Source organism: Montipora capricornis, chromosome 2 (genome assembly GCF_036669925.1).
Source record: "Montipora capricornis isolate CH-2021 chromosome 2, ASM3666992v2, whole genome shotgun sequence".
NCBI classification, from domain to species: Eukaryota; Metazoa; Cnidaria; class Anthozoa; order Scleractinia; family Acroporidae; genus Montipora; species Montipora capricornis.
The window spans coordinates 27280468-27308251 of record NC_090884.1 but is presented as its reverse complement, the minus strand read 5'-3'; the positions used below and the strand labels follow the sequence as shown (position 1 = coordinate 27308251).

General features: G+C 39.6%; 1 protein-coding gene across 2 annotated transcripts; it reads right to left on the bottom strand.

The window, feature by feature from the left end:
- Positions 1 to 15103: 15103 nt before the first annotated feature.
- Positions 15104 to 25595, bottom strand: LOC138037889 (neuronal acetylcholine receptor subunit alpha-9-like). Of its 2 annotated transcripts, XM_068883743.1 has the most exons (6): positions 25419 to 25595; positions 22721 to 22860; positions 21853 to 21897; positions 20148 to 20257; positions 19275 to 19416; positions 15104 to 16880 (listed from the first exon to the last, which is right to left on the bottom strand). In XM_068883743.1, the coding sequence occupies exons 1-6, from the start codon at positions 25495 to 25497 to the stop codon at positions 15981 to 15983; spliced, it is 1416 nt and encodes a 471-aa protein (XP_068739844.1). In that variant the 5' UTR covers positions 25498 to 25595; the 3' UTR covers positions 15104 to 15980. The 2 variants fall into 2 exon arrangements, with proteins under 2 accessions (XP_068739844.1, XP_068739845.1); XM_068883744.1 differs by lacking the exon at positions 22721 to 22860.
- Positions 25596 to 27784: the final 2189 nt, after the last annotated feature.

The following is a 27784-nucleotide window of genomic DNA, read 5'->3' as shown; positions in this document are numbered from 1 at the left end:
GTGCACGATACCAAGGTATACCTCTCATTTGTTTGTATGATTGTCAACAAGGAATGTTCCTGTATGGGCCCTGCCACCTGAGATAAGAGCAATGGCTCATGCGATCAGTGGAAGAAGATTTGACCATGACTTTATAGAATGGTTCCTCCCGCAGTACACCAGAGGAAGAGGAAGACAAAATCTAGCTGTTTTAGTATTATCAGCTGCACAATTTCTTATAGACATCTTTAGTGATGTGTGGATGAAGCAGGGCCAAACACAGAAAATTCCCAAAGGAAGAAAGAAGTATCAGGTAATGTCAGTATGGATAATTTAAGGTATTTCCCTTTGAACACAATAATCTCCAGAGGAATACCATAATATAAATATGATGACAGACATCACAAAACGAAAATCCTGAATATAGCTCAATAACTCTAACCAAGGCTTAAACTATTTTTTCATACCTTTTACTGCCCTTTCAGTCCTACTACTTTCCAGTTCTTGATGCCACCATTGACCAGCGTTGCCTTCCCCTGGGATATGCTTTTCCTGGCCATGAACCCAATGTGTCTCTAGCTTGTGACAAGCTTCACTGTGCAGACAGCTTCAATTTTGACAACACTGTACGCCTAACATGTGGACACACCTTCCATAAGGGCTGTATCATCACAAACCAACAAACATCTATAGACCACAGTTATGGAAGGAGTCAGCAAGTGAGATGCCCCACATGTTACCCATTATTGACACAAAGAATGGAAGAGTTGGCCCAATCTCTAAACAGGTATATATATAAACAAATTGTGTCAGGAGCCTTTACCTGGTGAACTGAAGAATGTGACAGCAGTAAACAACGACATACATGTGGGATTTCTATAAATTACACCGACCGTAAACTGTCCGCGAACCGTCGAGGTTTTAATGCAGGGAAATTTGGGAAAATCAAAGTGACTTCATGTATTAAATTTCAACAAGCTTAGCTGGCGCTAACTATAATCATTTGACCCAGGCAAACTTTACAATAAATATTTGTTCTAGATACCTTACAAAGGATGACGACGAGGATGAACGTAGTGATAGTCAGTGAAGATGGTGGCGATGATCAAGATGATGACGAAGATCAGGAAGATCAAACGAACAACGAAGGAGATGATGACGATGATGATTTTTGACGAAGACTCATATCATCGACAAGTCAAGGAGTTCCAGGAAAAAAGCGATTTCTCGCTTCACGGAATTAAAGCGACAGAGCCCCACAAGCGATTGAATAAACCGTTGTGCAGCTTGAAGCGCCGCCAAAGGCAAATGCGACCAATCCATTCCTTCATTATGGAAAAGACTTCTATGATCTTCATAAAAAATGGCTTTTGTAAAAGCCACTCAAATATTAAAACTTCACGACCAAGTGCATGTTATCGTACAATTGAATCTTCTTGGTTGTTTACGCAGAATACGTGTTGTCCTCATATTCATCTGTTCGCTAAGTAGCCCAAAACTATGTTCTAAGTATCAGGATCAACAACATGATAAATTTTGATTCAGGCAAATGTGCCGGTGCGGTAAATTTTTTCATGAATGCTCATGCATTCCGACGAGACACAACCACAACCTTGTACGCCATTCATGAAAAGATCAAGAATTCTAAACTAAACGCATGCGCTATTGATGAGAGGGGCAAATTTTACGTCATAACTTCTCGACCAATCAGCCGTTTTTAAGCCCTGTCCCACATATAATGACGAAAGTACCGCATATAATAAGAAAAGCAGTGCGCAGTGTGAAAGGCACCGCATATAATGTAAAATGCACGGCATATAACGTAAAATGCACTACATATAATTAAAGGGGTTGACATAAGACAGTGTTGGCGTTCCATAGCTTTGACTCGTCACGCAAACCTTACTTCCAAAGTCTAGGTTTTAATTAAGAGGCTTCAGAAAAAGTCGGTACTGTGTACGCGTAAATCAGGACATGGACGATAACAGTTGTTCTGTTGGTCGAGTGCTGTTTACCGACGGATCCGTGGGAAACTGAGGTGAACATAAAGTTGTATCAATCGCAACAAAACTATTATTTTGCGAACAGATAGAGAGATGCCCGTCCAAACATCACTGTGTGATATGTTAATGATTGACAGGGCACATGACGTCATGTGCACGGAATGCGCATAAATAAAAAATTGTGAATAATTCGTGGGAAAATGGGAACGCTGGTAGATCGGGTTTTCGCTTTGCGTGATGTTCAATATATATCCACGCTTCCAGTTATTCTTGTGGTCTTGGGTCAAGATAAACCCTGTTGAAATGAGCATCTCCCACTGAAGTCCTTCAAATTTCTCGATTTCTAAAAATAAAGCTGGTGACCCGTGAAGGATTTCATAATTACCGCTGATAAATACAACATACAAACCTTTTTGCAATTTCAACTAAAACCTTCTGTGAGCGAGTTAGGACAATGTTTGAGCCAGCGAATAATCCGAGAACCGCAAACGATCCCCAAACTGTACCGCAAACGATCCCCATATTGGACCGCAAATGATCCCGAAAAAAAATAAGGAATGGTATGGAGGGTGGAATGGTCTGGATAGAGAATTAATGTGAGGAGCCCTTATTTTTATTAAAATCACTTTAAATCATGGCTCACAACAGGTTTCTGCCCCATTAGAGTTTTCCAGAAAGCCTGAATTTTGTTTCTTACCACGCTGTTATAAATTAGGAAAGGTTACGTTTATAGCACTTATATTTTAAACAGAGTTAACTGAATAGAGTGTAATGTAAAGTGCTATATTTCTATCCCATATGAACCATGTGAGCGTTAGCCCTACTGATGGAAATGGGCCCACACAAGGACAAAGAAAAACTCTGACCAGGGTGGGAACCTGGTACACGGTTCTGGGATCATTTGCGGACCCGTACAGTCCGCCCTTAATACCTGGTCCACGTTTTATACCCGGTCCGCAGTTAGCGTTTTACACCTGGGGCCCGTTTCTCGAAAGTCCCGAAAACTTTTCGGGCCCAAAAAGCCATTTGTGAAATTGCCAACCGCTTGTTTTGGAAAGCCGATCTTTTAACATGTTTTCAAGGTAACAAAAAGAAAAATAACTGTGAAGTTTGAGGTATTAAATTCTCTCCGTTCTTGAGATACAAAGGGAATTGTCACACCCGAAAACGGCCCGTAAAGTTTCGGGACTTTTGAGAAACGGGCCCCTGGTCCGCGTTTCATACCCGTCCGCAGTCCTAGTCCGCAGTCCTGGTCCGCAGTCCGCAGTCCACAGTTTTATACTGACTGGTTTGAAATATACCTTGCTCTTGCCCAACTTTGCCTTTTTCCCTGGAGGCCTTGATATTTGAACACTTGAGATTGGGGAAGGTCTCGGTCATTGTGAATAGGGGGCAAAAAGAGCTTGGAAGTTCTCTAATACCCTTCTCGATTGCCAAGATTCTCCATCACGACCTCGACGAGCTAAGGGTGCACGTGGGCATTTTGATTTGAATTTGATGGAGCGAATTGAACGCAATCCTCTGTGCCTTGTTGATTTCTTTGTTGGTTTAATGCTGGAGGAAACGGGTTGCCTCTTGCAACAAAGAAACGGCTCTCTCTCTCTCGATCAAAGGAACCTCCTCCTCCTTCCATCCTCCGCCATGTCGGCGGTGGAATACATTCGATGTTGGCGGGAAATAAAGTATCCCAGTGAGGAGTGATGCCCAGTTCTCCTCGGTGTTGCTTCAAAAACGGGTTACTAAGTGCCATACCGAACGAATGTTTCCGTGTCGTAATTGCAAATCGTAAAACTACAATTCAGTCTCGAATGCCGTAACTGGATGTCTGAATAGCACGAGCCATAACCGAATTGTGACAGGAATCGTATCTTGTGAGACTCAATATTCTAATGGCACAATTGTGCATCCTGCGAATGTAAATCGTGTTGCACAATTGACAATTCGAATGATAAAACTGCAAGGCTGACTTGCACAATTGAAAATTCCTCTAATTTCAAAACTACATCCCTGAATTGCAGAATTGAATATTGGAATGTCAAAACTGCATATCTGAACTGTACAATTGAATATTGGAATGTCAAAACTGCTTATTTGAATTTCAAATAAAAAATTTAATTTTGACGGAAATCACACTCCATACAAGTACTCTAAAACCTCCGAGCCTCATACAGTACCGGTCACATTGGCATACATGGACGGACGGTCGATGACGTAATAAAAGGTCTTTATCATCAAAATAATAGATAAGATTTGCACGTAATTGCTTTCCTTCTTTTGCATCTATGTTAAGTATTTAAGCGCCAAGTGTTTTGGACCCATTAATCGTATCACAATTGCAAATTGATGAGGAAATATTGTCTAGTTTAGGAAGTCCTGAATAAACCACACTTGAAATCAAACCGTGACTCAGTGGGTACAAATCTCGACTAATTCAACCAATATTGATACTGAAACTTAAATTAGGGAAGTTTTCAGCCGGAGACATTCTTCATGCATGAGCTGATTGCCAGAAAGAATTGTTATGCTTTGTGATTGCACATAGTTGTTTTATTTTGAGCTTAATTTTTGTAAAAACAAGTGTTAACCCGATGGCACTAAGTATCACTTGCTTTAAATCGTTTCGGATTGGTTAGGAGCTCAAGTGAAGAATTTTTGGATCATCCGCAACTGAACAAAAAGCAAGATTTTCCTCGCTTTTCTGGACCTGTGAATAAAACGCTGTTTGTAACATTTGCTCGTTTTTCAGTGTTGCATTTCCCGGCATTTTCCATGACATTGAATGGACATCAGCAGGTCAACCTTCACTCGTTGCGAGATACCATCAACATATCCCACCTCAGACCTAGGCGCCGGATCCTGTGCGTAATGTGGATCCTTTTAACGTCAATCAATAGTGGTTTCTCATTGTTGTTGATACGTTTTTCAGTTTCCCCCTTGTTGAAACTCCCAAGCCTGTTTGCTGCATGAAGCAACTGCCGATGCAGCAATAATCATGGTCGCTTAAACGTCCGTATTGTAACAGCAGACAAACAAAGAATCCACTTCGGCTGAGTTCCAGCCCAAACGCGCAGTTGCCACAAAATTAAAGTTAGGGTAAACTGGGAGAAGCATACATCTCGCCCTGTTACTGTTGCCAACAAAAAGGGACCCTTTGAAAGAGTGCGACTGCGAGTTTATCTCCACTTCAGAGCTCTTGATGCCCTCGTCTGAGCGAAAGAGGACATGCGCAGACGTAACATCTTCCCTCGCGACGAGAATGAACCTTGTTCTTGACAAAACTCGACTGTGACTCGCAAACATAGTTTGACAACTATTCGATGCATGCCTTTTCTTTAAGTCGTGGCGTTCCCTTACCCAACTCTTAGTTAGACATTTAACCAGAAGACAATACAGGACAACCAGATTAATTTTTTATAACCTTTTTTTTTGACGACAGATCGTAATTATGTCAAAAGAGCAAAGATTTCTCGCTTACTTTTCTTGGTCAAGTGTTAATATGCCGTTCCATCAACAACGCTGTGATATGATATGATCAACAGCTTTTATATTGTTGGATAGAATGGCTAATCCTCTGGAACGGTTGACTTTCAATGGTTTGATAAGGATGCCGTGTAAACAAAACGAGATAAGAGGTGTATAAGAATCGCGCGCTATGCAAGGCTCAGATCAGACTGATCATGGCATGGAATGAGGAGGGCCGACTTGGCCGAGTTGTCGAACCGAATTTACTTTGCATCGAATCAGCTTTTAGACCCGTTTCATCGTCTTCCAATCACGGAAGCAGGTTGTGGCTGCGTAACTATGTTCAGTTAGCACATAGTGGTTGCTACTCTCCATCCGATGAGTCTAACATTGCAAAACTGGAAGGGTTCGTACAAAACTTCTTCACTCAAGAGCTTCATCTCGAGGGATTATCTTGGCTCTCTTCATTTAATCCTCGAGCGAGACAAGCAACTCCGCCATCTACGACATCGAGAAGAAGCAAGAAGATTATCTTCACAGATTTTCAAAACGAGGCCTTGGAGGAGAATTTCAAATTCAAAAAGTATTTGTCGCCCTCGTCCAGAAAATGGCTAGCAAATCTTTTGGGTTTATCTAAACAACAAGTTGTTACCTGGTTCCAGAACAGACGAGCGAAAGAGCGTAAACGAGCTGGTGTTAAACTTCCGCGACATGGCAGAAAGTTTACCTTGGTGGGAAACTGTGTAACTCCAGGAATTGGTCGGCACGAAAGTCTGGAGGATGCTGTTTTGAAAAATTTGCCCACGTTGTCAAAGAGGGCCATAACGGTAGCATCGATTTAATTATTCGGCTATCCTTTCAAACAATGACATTCGCGCCCTCGCATTTGAGTTTGGGCAACAAACTGAACTCGTTGTGGTGCTGCTCTCTTCAGTTTGCAGGATCATACGTACAATCAGTTTAGTTTCATTGAAACGCTTTGCAGGACGGCATTTGTTTAAGTTCGTTTTTTTCCTTACTTCATCAAATGTCTCTGAATTGTCATTCCCATCAGTTTTGGATCATTAATTGTTTCATCAAGGAAAAAAAAAGATTCTGACTTCACAAGAGAGTTTCGGACGTCTATATCTTCACCAAAAAGTGCTGACTTAAGAGTTGTACGTTACATTTTTTTGAGCAAACACCTGGAGTGCTTGTCGTGAGAACATTTGCATTTATTCAGAATTAAGTACTCCAAGTTCTCGTTTTTTTTTTGTTAGTCTTTCATTTACTTCTATTATTTGATAATGAACGGCTACAATTTAACCCAATGACCCCGTTATAGTTGTTCAGGGGATACAAAAGAAACATTCCCGCTGGCTCCCAGTGAGTTTGGATGCATTCTGTTAATGATACGGAAAGATAAAACGACAATTTTAGAAAGAAAATGACTAATAATTCATTTTTGTGCTTTTAGGGGGAACAAAACCTAATGAATACCAAGGGAGATTGAATATTGTATTTTTCAATATCAGTGTTATAATGATGTCATCCTCAGGAATCAACAAATGGGCGATATCTAAAATTTATGATGCCTCAACGTTTTTCAAAACTGTATTGTCTAGGCAAGCAACATAAAACCAAACGACCCATTCCAAGTATAGGCTTCTTTTGCGAGCCGACGTCAAGAATATATCTCTCTCAATCAGCACCGCTCGGGTACTTGACTGTACTACTTGAATTCAAGTATTTTTATGCCATTTAAGGTTGTTCTTGCTTTTTCACGACCACCAAATGTTTATTGACATTAAATCGGGTTTTTCCGTAGTTATCCATGTTTGAGCCTAAACGAAGCAATTGTCAGTCATGTTTACCGATTTAATTGCAGTTGAATTGTAGGGAGGGTAATATTTTGACTTGCATGTCAATTCTCTCTTTAGCTTTTCAGGCTGTTCTTAAATTGCTATTCAGAGATACGAAACGTAAGGAAGTTACTAGTTCTCGCGTTTCTTAATTGTTCGACGGTAGAAAGTATGAAAATTCTTCGAAAGAACACTTTTTGTCATAGAAGTGCAGGTACTTGATTGAGTTATGCCAGTGAAGGCATAAGGCTACCAATGGTACTGTTCTTTACATCCAAAGTATTTACCTTAAGGCGGCGAAATACGAGATACGAAAACCCTCAACTTGTCGCGTCAACATTGTTTCGTTGCAACTTTTGGTCGATGTTTCGCGTTTTTCACCTTACATGATCAACTTGACCCGCAACAAAAACATTTGTTGTTGGTTGAAGAAATGCAGCTCGCTGATTGGTTGATTTGCTAGTACACGAGCACATTTTGTTGCGCGACAAGTTGTGAGCTTGATGAAAAACGAGCAACAAAGCCAAAATTTGTTGCTCAGAGTATAAAGGCGCTCTACTTTTCGCAACAGCTTTCTTCATCCCGCAACAGATGTTTTTGTTGCGCGACCAGATGATCATGCCAGGTGAAAAACGGGAAACATCGACCCAAACTTGCAACCAAACAATGTTGACGCGCCAAGTTGAGGGTGTTTGTATCTCGTATTTAGCCGCCTTTACGGAGCTACGCGTCATCTTGCATCCCGCCCTCAAGAGCAATATTTGGAGTTTTAGAACGTCAAAGTGAATATGTTTTTTTAATGCTGAAACTATCATCGCATTTAAAGTCTATTTAACTGTGTTGGAAAGAAGCTTGTGAACTTGGTTGCATAACCAAGTAAGCATACACAGCCATTAGGTACTGCCCATGTACATTATAAAAGAATGTGGAAAGGGTGACTGTATACAAGTCTGCTCGCAAACTTACTTTGAGATTTCTAGAGTGAGCGTTTCAAGGAACTGCTCATTATAGCGAGGTTTTGAGCGACTAGTACTTCCTACTTGTAAAATGTTTCCATTTTGCTTCATCGATCTCTTGGCTAATCTCTACTTGAACTGCAAGCTTATTGGCGTCTCCAATTAACAGCTTTTTCGAAGGTTTTAGATCGAGTCGCAGGTCCAGCCCGAAGATACCACAACGATGAAAAGAGGATGACAACGTCGTTACTGGAATTCAGCCTTTATAATTAGAGTTTATGATGCTTATTTAGAAAACATATATACTCGCCTGAACATATATGAAATATTTGGTTTGGTAGTGCATGGTATTCGAAGAAGTCTTGAAGTGTTGTTTTCTTTTCTTAGTGGCGATGAAACGATTGCCAGATAAAGAGCAGTGAGAGATGTGATCTCGCGCGCAGAGATCAAAAAAAAAAAGGAATGGCAGGGGTCATCAAAGCGAATACTGTGATCTGTGGTTCTGGTTACTTCGCTAAAGCTACATGTTTTCGTGTGAAAAGAGTTAGTTCTGTACATGTTTCGCCATCAATTAATATCGAATCAGTCATCTATTTTGAGGTAAATAATCTTGACAGTCTTTAAAAGGCTATCAAAAAGATATAACTAAGCTTGTGCTGAAATAACAAGTCATATATATACTACACACAGCTATCCTCAGATGTTTTGAATATCATTTCGTTGAGGAAGTCACCGGGAGAATTCAATAAACATGGGACTCCTGTTTATATTGATATCTTTCCACGATATCTACAATACTCAAGATATAATTTCTCTAACCATGTTTTCGCCGCATCAATAATACTTAACTTAAAATTCATGATAATTTGTTTCCTTGAGTACTGAGTCCCTGAATGTAGTTTTTTCATTTTTCTCTCCTCCTTTTTTCCTGGCCTGGTGCATCCTTTGCTATCCCGTGCACGAGACTTTGTCTGAGCCATTCCTTCATCCAACCTTCAGACGAATCACGTCTGCCAATCAGTTGATCAGTATATCTCTTGCCCCTAATTTTAAACTATCCAATTCTTCCTCTGATAAAGTTCTTGGAAAGAGACCTATTGGTGTGGGTTGAATCCAACTGGTAATTTGATCGGTGTAATTTTTATAGAGATTATTATCAGAATCGAATACTCGAGACGCAAAAAACAATTTGAGCTTAGATGGATGGTCTTGGATACACACTGGAACAAACGCGATGGAATAAAATTGGTTTTTGTTGTTGTTGTTATTGTGGGAAATCAGAGAATCTCACATTTTACAAGGGTCAAGGAAACCAAAGTAATATATTTCTTCTACAAAGTCGTTTCTTCTTAAAGCAATATTCTCAGAGAACGAGTTTTAATTAATCGCAGCAATAAATGAAGCACTAAACCGCTCTAACTGCAGTAAATGGGAGTTTTAGAACGAGTTTACTGCTTTGAGTTCATGCTCTTGGGAGCAGTTTTCCACCAACAAACTAGTCCATGACGTGTTTAAGCCGAACCCAGGTCACGACCAAATGCACGGGATAAAAGAACTACAGATCCGCACAGTTGCCTTGAAAAAATAGATCGCAAAGTAGCATTACTAAGTCAATGCCTTTTCATTCACTAACCGAGCTTAAAATTTACTATGTCCGATTTACATGGTCTTAAAAGCATATCAGGACAATTGTTATCACTTGATCCTAGTTTAACAAGGTCTCATCGGGTGATTAGAGAAAATGTTATTGACCGTACCAGGTATGTGTCGTAAGACGTAACAAGTCTTAGTTATACAAGAGTCTTGGCATTTTTTAGTTAACATTTTGTACATCATGTTTTTACACCCCTATTCAACGACTAACGATTAGAAATCATTGGAGTTTTCATTTTTACACTCGATAACTAAAGAACTTGACAGTGAGTCTTGCAGCTAGCGTTTGAGAAATTTTAAAAGATTCTTGGCTAGGTATCGGAAGATCAAAGGTTCGAAAGGGGAGCCGGTGGTTTTTTTACTCAGAACGTCCGCTTTGCTCCCATATTCAGTTTGTTGAACTTTAAATTTCTTTAGTCGCCACCCGACGATGGCCATTTTACCAAAGGAGAGTTGAAGGCTCAATCATCAAACTTTTGTACAAATATTGATTCTACATCTCAATATAATTAAATCTCAAGGATTGCTGGTAGGTGTGCGCGTACAAAATGTTTTCTTTTAAAACATTTTCTTGATGTTTTGCAGTTCTGTTGCCATCAATTAGGCCTGGCGGGTCATCACTTTAATGTCATTTAGCTAATGGATTTCTGTTTTCTGAAGTTAACCCATTGAACTATAGAGAAATCTTGTTGACAAAAGAGAAATGCGATCTCTGAGTATCGTTTGATTTGATAATGATTGACATGATTATATGTCTGGAGGAAATCCTGTAAATAGATCGATCGGTGTCTCGCCTCCTTCATGTATGGACTATAAGCTTTTAGTTGGAACAATGTTTAACGGAGAGCTCTCATTGAGCCCTTTTAACCCTTTTTTCCAATTGTATTCGATCGACATAATTTACACACAATTCACCATTTACGAGTGTTTATTCGTTGCAAGTTTGTACAAACGTCTCATTGTGAACATAAACAGTTGCCCAGGTCAAGTACTTGCCCTAATGGCAGGAAAAAAGTTTGTTTCCGTTTATATTACAAGTCGGACTCTGGCTTTTGTTTATTATTCTTTGTTGCGACTTGCTTCGATTGATCTGTTTTTGTTTTTGTTAGAGTTTTGGTTCAATATCTTGCACCTTTCGTTTTCCTTTGCAAGTTTCTATTTAAGTATACAGTTAAACTTGTATCTAACGGCCACCCTCGGGACTTGAGGAACTGGCCGCTTACTGCTCTAGCCTGTGTGCAGACGTCTCCTATTTCCTTTGTTTTCTGCGTGCAACAAAGGAAATAGGAGACGTTTGCACGTAGGCTGCTTAATACTACTAAAAATACTCCCTGGGCGTGGTCTAATGTCGATTTTAATGCAAGGCAAGTTGAACAACAGGTCAATCAACATTTTTTCAAGAGATCAATACTTTAAACAAAGTTGCTAACTTATAGTATACGTAACATTGTGTAAAAGTAATGTGCAATAAATTGTCCTCTACTCTTCTACGGTATACAGCATTCTTTTTCTACGACTTACAATTTAAAACAAAATATGAATCTCATTTCGTCATTTAAAAGTTATAGCCACTTCATACTTGGCTTCTATGGTTTACAAAACTCCGTGTGAAAAAAAGTCATCCGTCGTTAAGGTTCTTCAATGCTGTAGTCAGTTCTTTCCAACTCCCTGTACGTACACATGGAAATTTTAACTACGGCGCTATTTTGAATGGTGTTGAATCTTCAAACCACTTGTTTACAATGTCACGAACCTCTGACGAGAAAGGGCTTATTCCGTGAAGTCGAAGTTAGATCTGGTAGACGTTGGGAAGTTTATTTCAAAGTTTGTAATTTCGTTGTCTAATTCGAGGCGCAATTGGCTACTTCGTAACGTAGTATCCACCTTTGTATGGGCGAAAAATCGGGACTTGGAAAACTGGCCACTTAAAAGAAGGGCTGTTATTTACAGTTTCGTTCGACTATATTTCTACAGTCTGAGTTGCACTCAGTGATTATTATTAAGATTTCCACGTATTTTAATTGCTGGAAAACAACCAAAGGGAGGAGGATCTCGTAAGAAAAAAGACGTATCTGTCGAGGTTTGTATTGGGATTCACAAGGATTCCAATGTTCTTCCAAGAAAGTGTTTGTGAATCAACCCCGGGGGAGGGGGGAAGTACCTCCTATTAATATGCTAATGAGGGATGCAGTGCTAATGGGGTTGCATTTTCAACAGAGTCCCGACAGTTACTAGAACTGGGCAGCAAATTGTCGGGATTTTGGGGGTAAGAACATTCTAGCTAATGGGATTTTAAAATTCTTCATTTAGTACATCAAATGTGCCATTTCATTTCAGGATGATCTAGTTACAAAGCTTTATAAAAGGTTTGGACCTGTTATGCATAACTAGAAAGAGACTAAGTTGGAGTCGCTAAAATTACATTCGCCCAAAAGTGACTAAGATGGGGTCTATAATTGGCCATAAAATAGACTATAAAGGGGTAGGGGTTCTGAGAGGCTAGCGGCACATACCCAGCGAAAATTGAGTAAAGCGAAAAGTATCCCAGGGAATCAACCCGATCACAAATGTGTTTTGTTGTTGAGCCCCGCCTAAGGATAAAGAACATTTTGCTTCTCCACCCAAATTAAAGAGATGCCCTGACTCCTTGGTAGAGTAATTTTATCATGGATGACAGAGGGGACCTTTAGATCTACGACGGCGTGAGGTGAGAGAGTACTCGCCTTTCACCGATGTGGCCCGGGTTCGATTCCCAGTCTCGGCGTCATGTGTTTAGATCTACGACGGCGACATATCAAAAAAACCGAAAGTTTCGTTTTGAGTCCCATGTATTTGAGGAGCAGAGCTGGCGCAGTTGAGAGAGTACTCGCCTCTCACCAGTGTTGCCCGGGTTTGATCCCCAGTCTCGGCGTCATATGTGGGTTGAGTTTGTTGGTTTTCTACTCTGCACCGAGAGGTTTTCCTCCGAGTACTCCGGATGTCAGCTCTCATCAAAAACCAATGTTTGATCTGATTTGAGTTAAACTGAGGGCCCGTCCACACGTATCTTTTGAATCCGCCACTTTTTCTTTCCGGATTCAAAAATACTCCCATCCACACGAAGCGTATTCAAATCGAATTCGCCCGTCTACACGTATCCGAAACGTATCCGGATTCACTATAGTACTCAGGACTCCTGAAGGAAACAGAGGTAACAGAGCATGCGTCATGAAGGATAATTGCAGTGTACAGTTTTGATGATTGCTCCACATGATCTTCGCAGATGATTGCCGTCTCATTCAGCACCAGTGTTTGAATCCACCCCACCAGCAGCTGATTTACGGGGTCGATGAGAAATATAGCAGGCTAATGTTAGGGTGTTCACAGGGTTCATGATGTCCTTCTGAGGAATGATCGCCTTATGTACCAGCATGTGTCGCTTTAGGCCAGCGACTGCCTTGCAAACTTTGCTACATAAAACGCATGTAGTTTCCCTTAGTCGTGGAGGTAGAACATCACCTGGGGGCTGCTATTCATGGGATTTTTGATGGTTGACAAAGCCGGCCTTAGACAGCAATATGCGTCCGCAGGTTTTACACTCCCACCTGTTGATGTTAACGTCCAAGATGCAGATCACGCTTAAGCTTATTTTGTGCCATGATCTTAACCTCCAAAGCTTTGCAAGCTGCAAAGCTATGCAAGTAGCAGTACGAAAAATAATAATAGCTATTTTTAAATGCACACTCGTGATAATACCGTTGAAACAAGTCCAAGAAGTAAAGAAATAATATTGCTCTCGGAAACGATTTTGAGAATTGATTTCACGGTAAGAAACTAGGCTCGATCTTGTTACATCATCCGGATAAAAAAAAAATCCGGATTTAGCGTCCTCACGTAGCTCACGGCCGGATTCACTGGGGCACCCAACGACCAATTTGTTGTAAAATGTATTATTATACCCCGGTTAATGAAAATAAATGTTATTAAGGCATTTTCAGGTGTTTTTCAGTGTTGCTGGGAAAACATCATCTGTTCCTTTTTTCCCAGCAAGACACACAAGAAATTTCCCAGCCAGCTAGATAAAATTGGTTGGTTTCCCAGCCAGCTGATCAAATTTATTTCCCAGCCAGGAATTCCGCGCGCTTTCAAATCCCTCGATCCAAAGCGACCGAACAAAAGCGACAAAACTGGGACAAAACAGGTTTGTTCCGCAAGCGCAATCACTCTGACCGGCCGTCGTATGTTTGTGACTACTCTCTGGGAGAGGGTTTAGTCGTCCTCAGTCTTCAGAGTTACTACGGCCAGCTCGGGTTGAAATGCTAGAAAAAGTCAGTAATTCCCAGGCAAAACCTCTATCAATAACAAAATTTCCCAGCCAGCTCATCAAAACACCTGTATTTTTGCCAGCCAGCAAGATTCCTCTGGGGAACAGATCATGTGAGGAACAGATTCGTTGGGTGCCCCTGGATTCATAGCGGATTTGAAAACATCCACTCTGAAGAGCGTATTTAAAAAGTTCCGGATTCGCCAGCGAATTCGACGAAAGGCGTATCCCGCAAGAAAAGTTGTGTATTAAAAATCCGGATACGTGTGGAGACGGAGCCTGATTTGAAGTTAGAAGACTTCATTGATGATTGCTGTACAAACTGGCCGAACCGCCCACTAATTGAATTGGTAGGAAGAGTGTTCACATTAATTGAAATAGAAAGTCAAAACTTGCCGCTGTCTTCTCACTTTTTCTATAGACCTTGGGATTTTTTTAAGTAACAGATTTGCAAAGAACGAAAGAAAAATGTTCATTAACAGCTAGCGTTTAAGCCAATGTAAGAGATTCTTAGCTACAGGTATCGGAAGATCAAAAGTTCCAAAGGGAATCCGGTGGTTTTTTTACTCAGAACGTCCGCTCCGCTCCCATATTCAGTTTGTTGAACTTTAAATTTCTTTAGTCGCACCCGACGATCAATCATCAAACGTTTGTACAACTATTGATTCTACATCTCAATATAATTAAATCTCAAGGATTGCTGGTAGAGTGTGTGCGTACAAAATGTTTTCTTTTAAAACATTTTATTGATGTTGTGCAGTTCTGTTACCATCAATTAGGCCTGGCGGGTCATCACTTTAATGTCATTTAGCTAATGGATTTCTGTTTTCTGAACTATAGAGAAATCTTGTTGACAAAAGAGAAATGCGATCTCTGAGTATCGTTTGATTTGATAATTATTGACATGATTATATGTCTGGAGGAAATCCTGTAAATAGATCGATCGGTGTCTCGCCTCCTTCATGTATGGACTATAAGCTTTTATTTAGAAGACTTCATTGTTGATTGTTGTAACTGGCCGAACCGCCCACTAATTGAATTGATAGCAAGACTGTTCACATGAAAATAGAAGGTCAAAATTTGTCGCTGTCTTCTCACGGTTTCCATAGACCTTGGGGTTTTTTTAAGTCACAGGTTTGCTAAGAACGAAAGAAAAATGTGCAAAAGTTCCAATCGTACGAGACGAGCCATTGTTTCAGCTAGTGGCTTTCTCGTTGGCGTGATCCCTCCATAATTAACAATTAGACCCGTAGCCCGCAAGGGCTACGGGTCAATAGCCCATGAGGCGAAGCCGAATGGGCTATTGACCGGTGGCCCTTTAGTATCACCCAACTAGTCGGACAGAAAAGGCAATAATAAAGTTAGCAAATGCAAGTTAAAGAAATATTTATTTGAGACTAAGACGAAAAAAGCGTCACGCTTTTCGCTACTCGAGAACTATTACTAATAGTCCTCTAGTAGCGTAGCCAATCAAAATGCAGGATTTGCATTAGTCCACTAGTTGGGTGATACTAATGAGTATTATAGACTCGAGCCTTAAGTTATTGCGGTCGCTCTAGAGGCGCTCAATCCTAGTCTATTTCTCCTTTGACTTGTGTAATGCAGCAGGTTCTGGGTCACTCTGAGAACATCGTATGATCAGTCATGAATGGAATAAAACCATTAAAGTCAATCTTAGCTGTCCATGCCATGAATAAAGAATAGAGAGAGTTTCCAGTTCAGACACAGTATAACCATCTGCTTAACTTAACCAGATTAGAATTAGATGATTGACCACGTACATTTACATGAAATTGGCACTTGGAGCCCTGAGGATAACATATACTGCATTGCTCAAGATGGCAATTATAACAATCCACATAAAGAACTTATTGAGCACGCGCGAAGCAAATTTCCATTCCTCGCGAAGTATGTCATCTTTGTCTTCCTCGATTAGTTTTTTCGCTAAGTTACAGTCATTTTCGTTTTCAACGGGTTTGTCATCAGAATCGCAGTCTAGAAGCGCCGATTGAGCTGAAGGGAGAGACATTTCTGGTATCCAATTTACCACCGTGCAACGAGTTACCATGTCACTCGATTCAGGGTTTTCTTTTCTTTCGATCCGTTTTCTTTTTTCCTTGATTTTATTCCACTCCTCTTGCCATCGTAATACTTTTGCTCCCCATTCGCACACTTGTAGCCTCATCCAGTGTGGCAAAGGATCTGCCGAGTGGTGGAATAGTGTTAATACAATGCAAGAAAAAACTAGCGACATAAAAATGTTTAACATCGTCAGCCCGTAATACACCACTATCAACGGTACTTCGGAAGTTGGCGGAAGAGAGTCCGACAGAATTAGTTGAATAATGCTGAGAGATAACAACACTGTTATCCCAACTCCCATTCGCTCGCCTGTCTCCGATGGTAAGTAAAAGGAAAGGATTGTTAAAGCCATCATGATTAGACAGGGCATGAAGCAGTTCAACACGTAATATAGTGCTCTTCTCTTGATATGAATGTTGTATGTCAGGTACACATAGGGATGAGGACAACATCGAAACTTAGTTACGTGTCGCGTAGAAGGCATGCTCTGGAGAAGCCATTCACCATTCGCTATGAAGGAGCTGATATCACCATCTCCGGCACTAAAGAGATCCATTTCAAAGATGTTATACGCCCAGGATCCTAACTTGAGTGTGCAGATCTAAAGGAAATCGTTATTACTAATTTAGTAAACAAATCGTTAGAAATTTGTAAGAAATATTTTTTGTAGACAATAACCTTGGCGCGATGGATTTTTTTTTAAAACAAAGTATGGAAGCTCTGCTGGCAGCACTTTCAATCCTCAATGTCAGCGGCACTTTTCATTTGAGTTTGGATCAACTGGTCGAAATTTTTAATCATGACAAGCGCGATGCAAGGGAAATTTTCCCGAAGGATCGCGATGCTTGCACGCCAGCAAGAAATGGCGGTAATTTTCCTGCCAATTTCAGTGACTTGTGGATGGTACTGCCGGGGTCTGTTTTTCTTTTTTTGTTTAGAGCGAGTTTTAATCGAATGTCGTGAAACCAAAACCAAAGTAATTACTTTGGCCAATCAAAAAGGACGGAGACAATACAGTAAACCAGTCAAAACCTGAAGTAATTACACGTAGCCGACACAAAGCGCGGGAAAATGTGCACTTGCGAGCCACGATTGGTTTGGGTTTCACTTCTGATTGGTTGCGAAAGTGGCGCGAGAACTTTGAACCAATGACTCAGTGAAGTAATGCAAAACCAAAGCAATTCGCTAATTACTTTCAACGCTCAATTGAAACCGCTCTAATTTTGGTTGTTTATCAATTACAAAAAAAATTCCGGTTCGTTTGTAAATGGAACTCGACTTTTTTATTCGTTCCACTTGAAAATTTCCGGGAGCAGCGAGACGTCTTAAAATGTAGTCCTATTTTTCCGTAGGAAACTTTCCTGACTATTCACGACCATATTCTTTAATTTTGACGCGTAAAATTGCAATCGCCTGGCGAGGAACGGACTTGAGTTTAAAAAGAGAACACGTTTCACCCGACGGAAATTTCCAACGGAATTTCGACAAAATTTTTCCATGTAAATGGTAAACAACCTTTGCCACATTTTCTTGTCATTTTGCCGCCGCTTAAGTTTACATTTTCTAGCTCGATTCAGTAGAATAATTTCCGTACCGTTTCATCAAGCCAAAAGAAAAGGCAGTGGCCAATGAGATGGAAATTGTAGGGTGGCATTTCTCGTTCATCTTCGAAGACATTCACTTGAGGTAAAGTGAGACAACACTTTTTATTATCAACTTCGCCCTGAATTCCTATTAGGCCGTCCCCTTTTTCTCTTTGTTTACCGTCGAATGCCTTTTCAAACCTATGACGTCTGCGATGCCGGTGCAATGCTCTACCAACTGAGCTATGAAGCCACACAGTTGGGAGCAGGACAATTTGCTCCAGGTGTCTATAAAGTGACATTGTTGCTTAAATTGTCCGGTTAAGTAAGTGCGAGGATCACTCGTACATTTCGTTTAGAGTTAGTGTCAACATATTCTCCTCCCACTCGGGCAGATAGCCTATCATTTGGAAGAGTGTCACGTTCAGTCTTGGGTTGAAGTTGAAACTGAACATTTGTACGAGGAAAACCAATGTTTCTGCAGCCGAACCTGTATATAGCGGCCACCCTCGGGACTTGAGAAACTGGCCGCTTAATACAGGATCACTAAAAATAATTACTGGGCGTGGTCTAATGTCAATTTTAATGGCATGTCATACAACAACACTTCATGTAAGGAAACAATAGGACAATCAACACTCTTTCAAGCGATAAATACTCAAAAGAAAGTTGCCAACTTTTAACTTAACAGTATAATATACGTAACATTTTTGAAACGGCCACTTTTTGAAGCGAACATTAAAGCAAGGCAAACGACGCGCGGCCAACATACCGTTCCAACATCGTAAGTAAGTGAACTTTTTTTTGTCTTATGCCCCGTTCACACCAAACCTTAATCATGTTTTGAAGATGTTTAGTTCAACACGGATTCAAAGCTTTTTCTTAAAAATCATGTATACTGATTTTTGTCGACTCCACATTTAGCTCAGATCAAAGTAGTATGGCCTAGTATGGCCTCCGTCGGTCTGTCTTGACCACAGATGATGCTCCTTCAGTTGGATGCCGTGTCACTTTCACGGCTGGCACAGCGTCAGCTTTGACTAAACAGTCCAATTCGGGAAAGGAAGACTTTTCCGCATCCGACACAGGTGTGGGTTATCTTTAGGTCTACCTCAATTGTACGCGCCTGTATTGAATCTCATGTAAAAGCGATTCCTACATTTTTTTGTGCCTGATTTTCACTATGTTAATGACCCAGCTTAATTAAACATGTTTTGTTGGTGTGAATGGGGTATTAGTGTTCTCTTCAAACTTTACTGGAACTGTTTGAACATTGCTCAGAAAAACCGTTTCGAACCTATATAAAACATGATGTGGTGGCCTCATTTTAACTCCTTGGTCTTCATTTTTGCAAAAATCAATAACTTTCATGGCTTAGCATAAATAACTGATGTTCGTTCAAAGAGTGATACCTGGTCGTCAAAGGGGAAATTAGTCACGTCTAACTTGCAAGATGCTTTGTAAATGGTTGGGAAGAATCTTGATATGTTGCCATCGGAAGATATGGTAAGACTGTGATACGCTTCTTTATCGATGTTGTAGTCATCTCTGGCACTGAAAAAATTGTATATCATAAGCATGGTGTACAGACACCCAGCTTGAATACTAAGAGACTCAAAAAATTTCTGGTTTTCACTCACGTGATCAACAGCCATGTTTTTCATTGAAAACAAAAGAAAACGTTTGCATGATGCATAACAGTAGCCTTCAATTTCCGGAGGACTGGGCCGAAACACCTACAAGGCCGCCCTTTCTTTGTTTAAGCAAACCAATTTGCTGAATTCATATTGCACCGGAAATCAAAATCAATTGAGAGGCATCGTGGCCAAGTGATTAGGGCGCAGGACTGTTTCTTCACCCCTTAAAATCCCTGAATAATGATGGGCCGGAGCCGTCAATAAACTAGACTATCGTACATATAATTACTTAATTATTACATGCCGAGGTTACTCTACTAATGATGGTTCCCTGTGCAAACACAGCTGCAACACTTTGTGCTATTTGTGTAAAAATAGGTAAGACGAAGTGTTATTTTTGAACTTAATTGAAAATGCTTGTAATTGGTTTAACTATTATTCCCAAAAAATTTTCAAAACCAAATACTTTGTTTTTGAAGTGGTAATTGACCAATTTGGTGATTGGTTCTTTTTGGAGTTTTTGCCTTTACGTACAAGAAAGCAAACCGGACTGAATGCGTTCAAGTAGGGCGTGACAAACGTAAATTATATTGGAAAAAATAGTTCCGATGATAACGGATTAAGTCAGAAAAGGTCGATGATACTTACTTGTTATAGAGTGTTATATCTGGAAGCCACAAGTGGCTAGCTGGTCTTACAATGAAATTAACGTCGTCATAATTAGAGCTATTCCATTGAAGGCGGTGGTCTCTCCAGTACTAAAGGAAAGCAAAAGAATGTGTGATAAAGTTACAATCGAGGGAGGAAACGATGAGATATTTGAGTTGTAAAGGATGCTATCGAAGACTCAGTAATTTAACAACTGGATGCGCTACTCGTCGTACAATATTATATTCACGCAAGTACTTTCGGGAGAGAAACATCTCGCAATAGCATCGTTAACTTGGAGGCTGCATTTGATAAGGCTGGATAAACTTCTACCAAGAGTGAATAAAATAAAAGTGTTAATCTATCACTTTGCGGTTTTGCCCCAGTACAGTCACAAATGGATTTATTTTTTATAGATATTCTTTGATCGCGAAACAAACAAAGGGCCGCCAGTTGTAACAAATCAGAAGAATCAATGTCACGCGTAACTGCTTCTGTCATGTTTTCATGTTTTTTTTTCGTGGACATAGCAACTGATTTTCGCGGGAAGGGGTATTCTAAAAATAGACTCATTTGTGACTGTGCTGTGGAGCCCACCCAACACTCTTATCTAATTCGCTCTTGCTTCTACTCAATCTACTCAATCGTGAGCAAACAAATTTGTAAGTGTCATTTGACAAATTATCATTTTTGGTCAAATTTGTCAAATCTGGTCAAACTTTGCTTTTAAGCAAATGCCTCTTACAAAGTCTAAATTGGAGGCACGTGTCTCGCACTTGGCCGAACTGTTGAGGTGGAAAAACGGCCGTGACCGCGAATTTACATCTCGGCCCTCGAACTCGTTCAGAGATGTGCGAAGAGATGGTAAGTGTAGATGTTGTCGGTCAACTCCGGTCTCAGGTTAAATCCGTTTTTACCTACCGGTAGGTTAAATAGGTGATCGTCATTTTACCTAGGTTGAATATACACTCTACCTAGTTTAAAGCACTTGTCAACCCCCCAAAACGACTGAAAACTCATTTACCGTCCCTCAAGCTGTCTTACGCATCTCACATCTTAATGTTTCGTATCATCTTGTAGGTTTCTGTCAGCATGATACACTCATCCCTCACTCTCAACATTACAACACAGTAAGGAAACACAAAACTGTACTATACACTTACCGGTACTCGAACGCGGACCCTCAAGATCCATGCTCAACCCAATACAGTTCTTTCATTATTTACTTTTGTATAACAAGTCAATTGATATCCATGTATAACAACCAAAACTAATCCTAACGTGGCCCTAATTTTTCTCTAGGCTTAATTTAGGCTCCAAAAGAAGTTTCATCGATTCATCTGAGTGCGTATTCAACCTTGGTAAATGAGGATCACCAATGTAATCTAGGTAAAACGAATTCAACCTGACAACGGATTTTACCGAGAACATAGACTCTGGGAAAACGATTGAATAGTTGTATTTCTCTAGATGTATTTAGTTTTTATTCGCAGGAATCGAGCCCACGATCTATCATTTTATTGTTAGTTCGGATGCTGTACCTCTGAGCTATAAGAGACTTGTAAGAGCTAAGCCTATGACAATTGCACCGCTATACTGCTAAGACTAAAATGATCCTCAAAATAGTGCAGTGTCGCAATTGCAGTCGAGGAGGCAGTAAATGTTAACCACAGAAAATGAAATGACTTATTTCAGAGGAACCCACCTGCCGTACCCAAAGAACTGCAGTCATAGTTTGAGCACGCTTGTTCTGTAGAAACGCAACAAAGGTTAAGGTAATTCCCTTGAAAATGAGGTGCGATCCAGAATTTTTTCAAACTTGGCGCAATTGATATTCATACACAGGAAATTAAAAATATGCAATAACGAGATGGGGTCACCGTGCTTGTTTTCGCGCTGTATACCCTTTATCCTAAGTGTTTTTTACCGAATTACGCGAGAAGCGTTCGAAACTAGATCAACGGGAAAAATTGTTGTTATGTAGCAAAAGCTACTAAATACTACTGAAAACTTGAACCTACTTGTTTGTCCGGGCTATAATCTTTAAGTAAATTGATTTCCAATTGTTCAAACTTGCAAAGAAATGTAAGCAAATTGGACCGCTACAGTCATCACCTTGCACCCAGTGTCGGGCTCCAAATGTAGTTATGTAAATACTACATTTTTTACTATCCAACTTTTTTCCTCCTTAAAATTTGTTTTCCGTGTACCTATTACGAGTAAACAAAACCAAAACCGTGCTCGTTTCTCTCGTTTCTTCGCAAGATTATGATAAATGGATGGCAAAGGGGCAATTTCGGCTTCAAAATGATCTTTTTCCGCGAAAGGACTGGGGTGAGTTCCAAAACAGCACCTTCTTAACCGAGAAGAATTATCATGATTGCACTTCAAAGCTCTTGAACAGCAAAAGCGGCCATTGTTGTCTCTCTTTAGATGGCCGGCGTGAAACGCCGTCATCTCCGAAGTCGCAATGTTATGCGCAGTATGAGATGCGCGGTGCAAAACAAAGCAATCACCTTAAGACGTACTTAAACTGTACAATATTCTATTTCCTGACAAAGAGTAGAGCTCACCACATCTATGATCTGATTCAACGCCAAGTCAAGAGTAACAGAGACTCCCTTCTCTAATGATTGTTTGGGGATGATATTTTTGTCGTACGTTCTCATCAAATGCAGTTCCAGTGTTTCAATTATCTCAGAGCTAGGAACTTCTGAAAAGTTCGATTACAAATGCAAATCGGTGATGAACATCTTAATTGAACAAGCTACAATCCCGGATAAAAGTAGTTGAGACCCTTCTCAAGTTTCGTCCTTTTAGACAATAACTACAATAAAAGCCCTAAAATACCACTCCCCCTTCCTCCCCACCCATAGCAATTTTTCTTATTGAGAAACACAAATAACTGGGTTATCGCACAACATTGTCACAGTTGAGGGGAAGGGTGGTTCGTAATAGGACGTTTTCGAACAAGAACAATAGAGAAATGTACGACTTCTGGTGGACGAACAAAAGATGCTAATGAGAGATCTTTTGTTTTCGTCCACCAACATGGCGGCGATTAGGTCACGTGAAAACAACCCATTACAACTGAGATTTATTTCATTGAAATAAATTGTTTAGATAAGGGGGCATAAATAGACAGTGCCTCAACAGTTGTGTCCAGGGTTGAAAAAAATAATGCTATGTTTTGTATGGAGCTTTTGGGGTGACGAGAATTGTACTGAATGGGCAATAGCACAGCAAACAAATGAATTGCCGATAAAGGAACTGCGTCGGAATGAAAGCGCTCACATTCTGACCAAAATAAATGTGTCATTGCCCGTGTTATACCTCAGTTATTACATGAAAGTTTCGCGAAACGTTAATTTCGCGATTTTACGATGCGCGTATTTCGCGACACCTAAATTTCGCGTTTTTTGCGAAATTCTTGTACTAAGAATCACTTTAATGTCGCAATCTTTAGTAAGACGCTATTTAAAGGTATTTAACTTATCCTTGAAGGAAATAGAACAACTTCATCATTTACAATAACGTCAAAGTTTACAACAAGAGATGCAGCGACGGGTCTTTATGAGAACAGTAACAACAAAGTTGTTACAATTTCCACAAGAATTTTACGCTTTTTCGTTAATTTTAGTCAATTGACCATGATCTCCAAAGTCATTTGTGTAAATTTCGGGATGGACGCGGAATCATGAATCATGAATCAAAGTTTTAAATCTTTGAAGAATCACGAATCTTTGGTTTAAATACTCGGGAATTGACTGACAACGACCCTGAGGAAAGCTCAACAACATAGACGCATGAATTAATTACTTCCGATTCAGGGAATAGACAAAATTGTTTTTAAAGATGATGAATCATTCAGTTAAAAACCAAGAAATGAAGAATACATTAAGACTCGAATGATTTCGCCTCTATCCTCGATTGTAAATGTCTTGGTATGAAGACGTTGCAATTGCCACAGAATAGATAAAAACATGATTTTGTCAGCGCTTCAATGCTTACAAGCTCGTCCTTTCTTCATTATTAGCTATTATTCACGTAATTTTTGCGTCATGTTATGTTCGCGACACTTATTGTTCGCGTCACTTTAATTTCGCGATTTAAAAAAAAATCGCGAAATTCGCAAAATTAAAGTGTCGCGAAAATTTCATGTAATAAGGTATGTACTCCTTTCGTTTCTCTCGTTTTTTTCGAGAGTTGACTTTTTTTACGAGTAACCTGATTTGTCCTTATTGTTTGATTTGTACCAACTTAAAGGTGATCTGTTGAATTCTAGTTCTCATGTTTTTAATGTTTAATATATATAATTTATCAGACTTAATATAGAGAAAAAAGAAAAAAACGATAAAGTTCGGCATAAAAACTAGTGAGAACAATAGGTTATTAATAGTTGAAATTGTAGCCTGGAAGCAAGTAACAAGTTAAATGACGAAAGTCCTAGTCCGTTTTGATATTCAACTCAGCATTGAGATTATTATTGACAAAAAAGATTTCGAAAGACTAAACAGTCAAAATTTACTCTGGCACGTTCTCAAAAGTCTTGAGAAAATTCTTACTATTTATTCGATTATCGGATGACTAAACGGACAAACTGAAACAATTATTCGCCTGATATTTTAAGATGAAAGTAGGGATTAATAAAAATATCAAAACTATATTGCTCCACATGCAGCGATTCTTTGGTAGTTGTAAATTCAAAAACACAACAGAAATGGAAATATTCTGATACGCACTGAATAACAGGAGTAACAAAATAATCAAACTATATCACAAAAATCGCACTTAAGTTTTAAAATAGTTCAAAGAGAGGACAAAGGGGAATGAACAGAAAAGTTAATAAACGACTAGTACTGATAGCCCGTTCTCATCATTTTACAGAAATTGAGCTGGATCATGGATGAATATTTAGTCGGTTACAATGATTTAGAAAATTGCAACAATTTAGACATTTTAGTTTTTCTATTTACGATAAAGTAATTACGTGGTTTTTCGCTAAAAGTTATACAATTTTTGATGGACATTTTTATCTCTTAAAACTCATTTAGCTTTAAAAGATATGAAGAACACAGGAATACTAGCTTTTTTTCTCATGATAATTAAAAAATATGCAAGCATAAAGCTTCTGAGCCGCTTACAGCTGTTTTGTGGAAGAGTAGCCTTCGCATCAAAAAAACCAAACCATTTGAGACTCATGTGTCAAGGATGACTCGTAGGAATAAACATTATTCTAAGGTACTTTCACGTAACTGAATCTCAACTTACCTGCACTTGAATTCAAAGTGCTGATAAGAAAAATAAAAAATAAAAACAACATATTTTGCGAGAAAGCCACAATAAACATCAGAAGTAGCTTTGATATTGCAGTCTCCCTTTGAAAGTGAACCTTAAGCGATATTTTAAGGAAATCTAAACATGTTCCGAAGCAAGGCTAAACAACGATGTTTCTGCGCGTGTGTGATTGTTTCTGCCCAGCCAGATACGATTGGATGATTGAAAGTACGGCAGGTGCCTGAAAATTGTCCTAATCTAATTACCCTTGTTATTGGTCGCTTATGAAAGACCAAATACCAGCGGGGAGGCATTTGAATCACTTTCATAGGAGTTGTATTATTCATTATTCATTATTCATTTCATTACATGTACTTCACAGGAATGTCCGGCCGGAGTAATTTCTTAAACCCTTCTCTTCATTTCTTTTTCGGGGTTATAATTGAATAATTGAAGTCAAAATTGTGTTGCAGAAAATTTCACTTGTTTTCTAGCTGCACCTTCAAAGGGCTGGCCATCGATTTGATGAAACGCCAATGTTTTGGCAGTTTGATAAGAGGATTATGAATTTTTTTCGTAAGTTAGCAGGTTGTTCCTACGACCACAGGCTGAAATAACGAGCATCATGCTGAGATTGCCATGACAATGACCAACAGTCTAAAAAATTAAAGGACGGTTTGTTAGGTTTGATGACTTTAAATTTAAATGCATTTTTGAGAAGTGTCAAGGAATCAGTGGCTCGCTTGAAGACCGCGATTACCTGAAAATACTGTGATCTGCTTTGACCGCGTGGAGAATTCCTTGCCACGAATTTACGATTGTTTATGAAAAATAAATTCAATGCTCAGCGGGGTGCTATCGTTCTTAAAGAAAAAATACGTCGCAGAAGCGTCTCTTTATTGTCAGAGAACAAAAGCTGGAAGCTAGCAGACAAATAGACCATCGAGTTCTATGTCTTTTACTCAAAGAGATCAAAATTTAATTACCTAACTATTAAGCAGTTTTATGAAATATGAAGTATGCGACATTTGTAAAGCATAAATGATTTTGCGCCTGCTGTTTTGGCCTTGATCTGTTTCCACTTCTTCTTAATCATCAATAGGTGTAATTGTGTAATTTTCTCTGACACGCCTAAAGAACTAAGAACACAACATTTCCAAGCGCCGCTACTCCAAGCTCTCTTGTCTGAGTTTATATTCACTTAATTTTTTTCAGAAGAATCGTTACGACCTGATTGGATCGCCATGATGCTAAGAAGGCCTCTACTCTCAAACTTCGTGTACTAACGTCGAGTGTGACACGGATCGTTAGCAGCAATTGACGAACTGACTCAGTTTGTGCGCCTTTTTTAACGCGCCATCATCTCCTGACATGTGTGATATGTATGAGCTCATAGAAGCACAACAACAGGTAATTGAGCAATGGCACATCAAGTAAAATATTGGGCCGTTTTGGAGAAACTATTTCGGTTCTATTTGTATCAGATTATTTCGAGTGCAAATAAGCGCTAGTAAATTGCTACAACTTGCTCGAGGAAAATCACGTGATTATTAATTAGCAATTATTGAATGAGGCTGAGTAGGATATGAAGAATTCTGCAGGTCGAGGAGGGTGTTATCCACCAAGGCCGAAGGCCGAGGTGGATAACATCCTCCGAGATCTGAAGAATTCTTCATATTCTACGAATTAAAGCCGAATTCAATAATAATTGCTTTATTATTCATCCAAAATATTTTCTTCGCTCAAACTTCTAAACCTTCTCGCAGCCATTTTTCTGCTCAACAAAAATAACACAATCTCGTCCCCAGCTTTTTTCGGTCAACGGTTCAATAATCTGCAGCGGGCTGCACTTTTGACGTCATTGATTCAATATGACTAAGTTTCTTTCCAAATTTGGTGAACAGCAGCTGGTTATGGTGAATTATGCGTGTGGTTTTAGCCAATCAGAAACGGGGAAATATTTTGAATGAATAATAATTAGTAATATACATGAGACAAGCAGAACCAAAGCACGTGTATCACGCAATCACGCAAAAACTGTGCCATCGAGGGCTCGCATTTGATTGGCTATCTCTGACTTTTACTCATTGACCAATCAGAATGCTTGGTTTATTCCGCCTTTTTGCACTAAATTACCTTTTTTAGGCACTATGTTACCTGACAAGTGCATTTCTGGTCCGGGTTGCTCGAAGCCTGGTTAGCGCTAACCAGCGTTAAATACCATGGAAACTTATAGGTTTCGATATCTCTTGACCAACGGTTAGCGCAAACCAGGCTTCGAGCAACCGGCCCCTGTTAGCTAATCATGCAGAATGGAGTAAATTTTGTCATGTATATTATTGAATCCAAAAACAGTTAAC

Bases quoted from the DNA above. Each gene is read 5' to 3' on its own strand.
- LOC138037889 (XM_068883743.1), bottom strand. From the start codon at position 25,497: ATGTTTATTGTGGCTTTCTCGCAAAATATGTTGTTTTTATTTTTTATT. The intron at 20,258-21,852 runs GTGGGTTCCTCT...GCTTTCCTTTAG, and splicing joins CAGTTCTTTGGGTACGGCAG to TACTGGAGAGACCACCGCCT. The intron at 19,417-20,147 runs GTAAGTATCATC...CAATTTTTTCAG, and splicing joins GATATAACACTCTATAACAA to TGCCAGAGATGACTACAACA.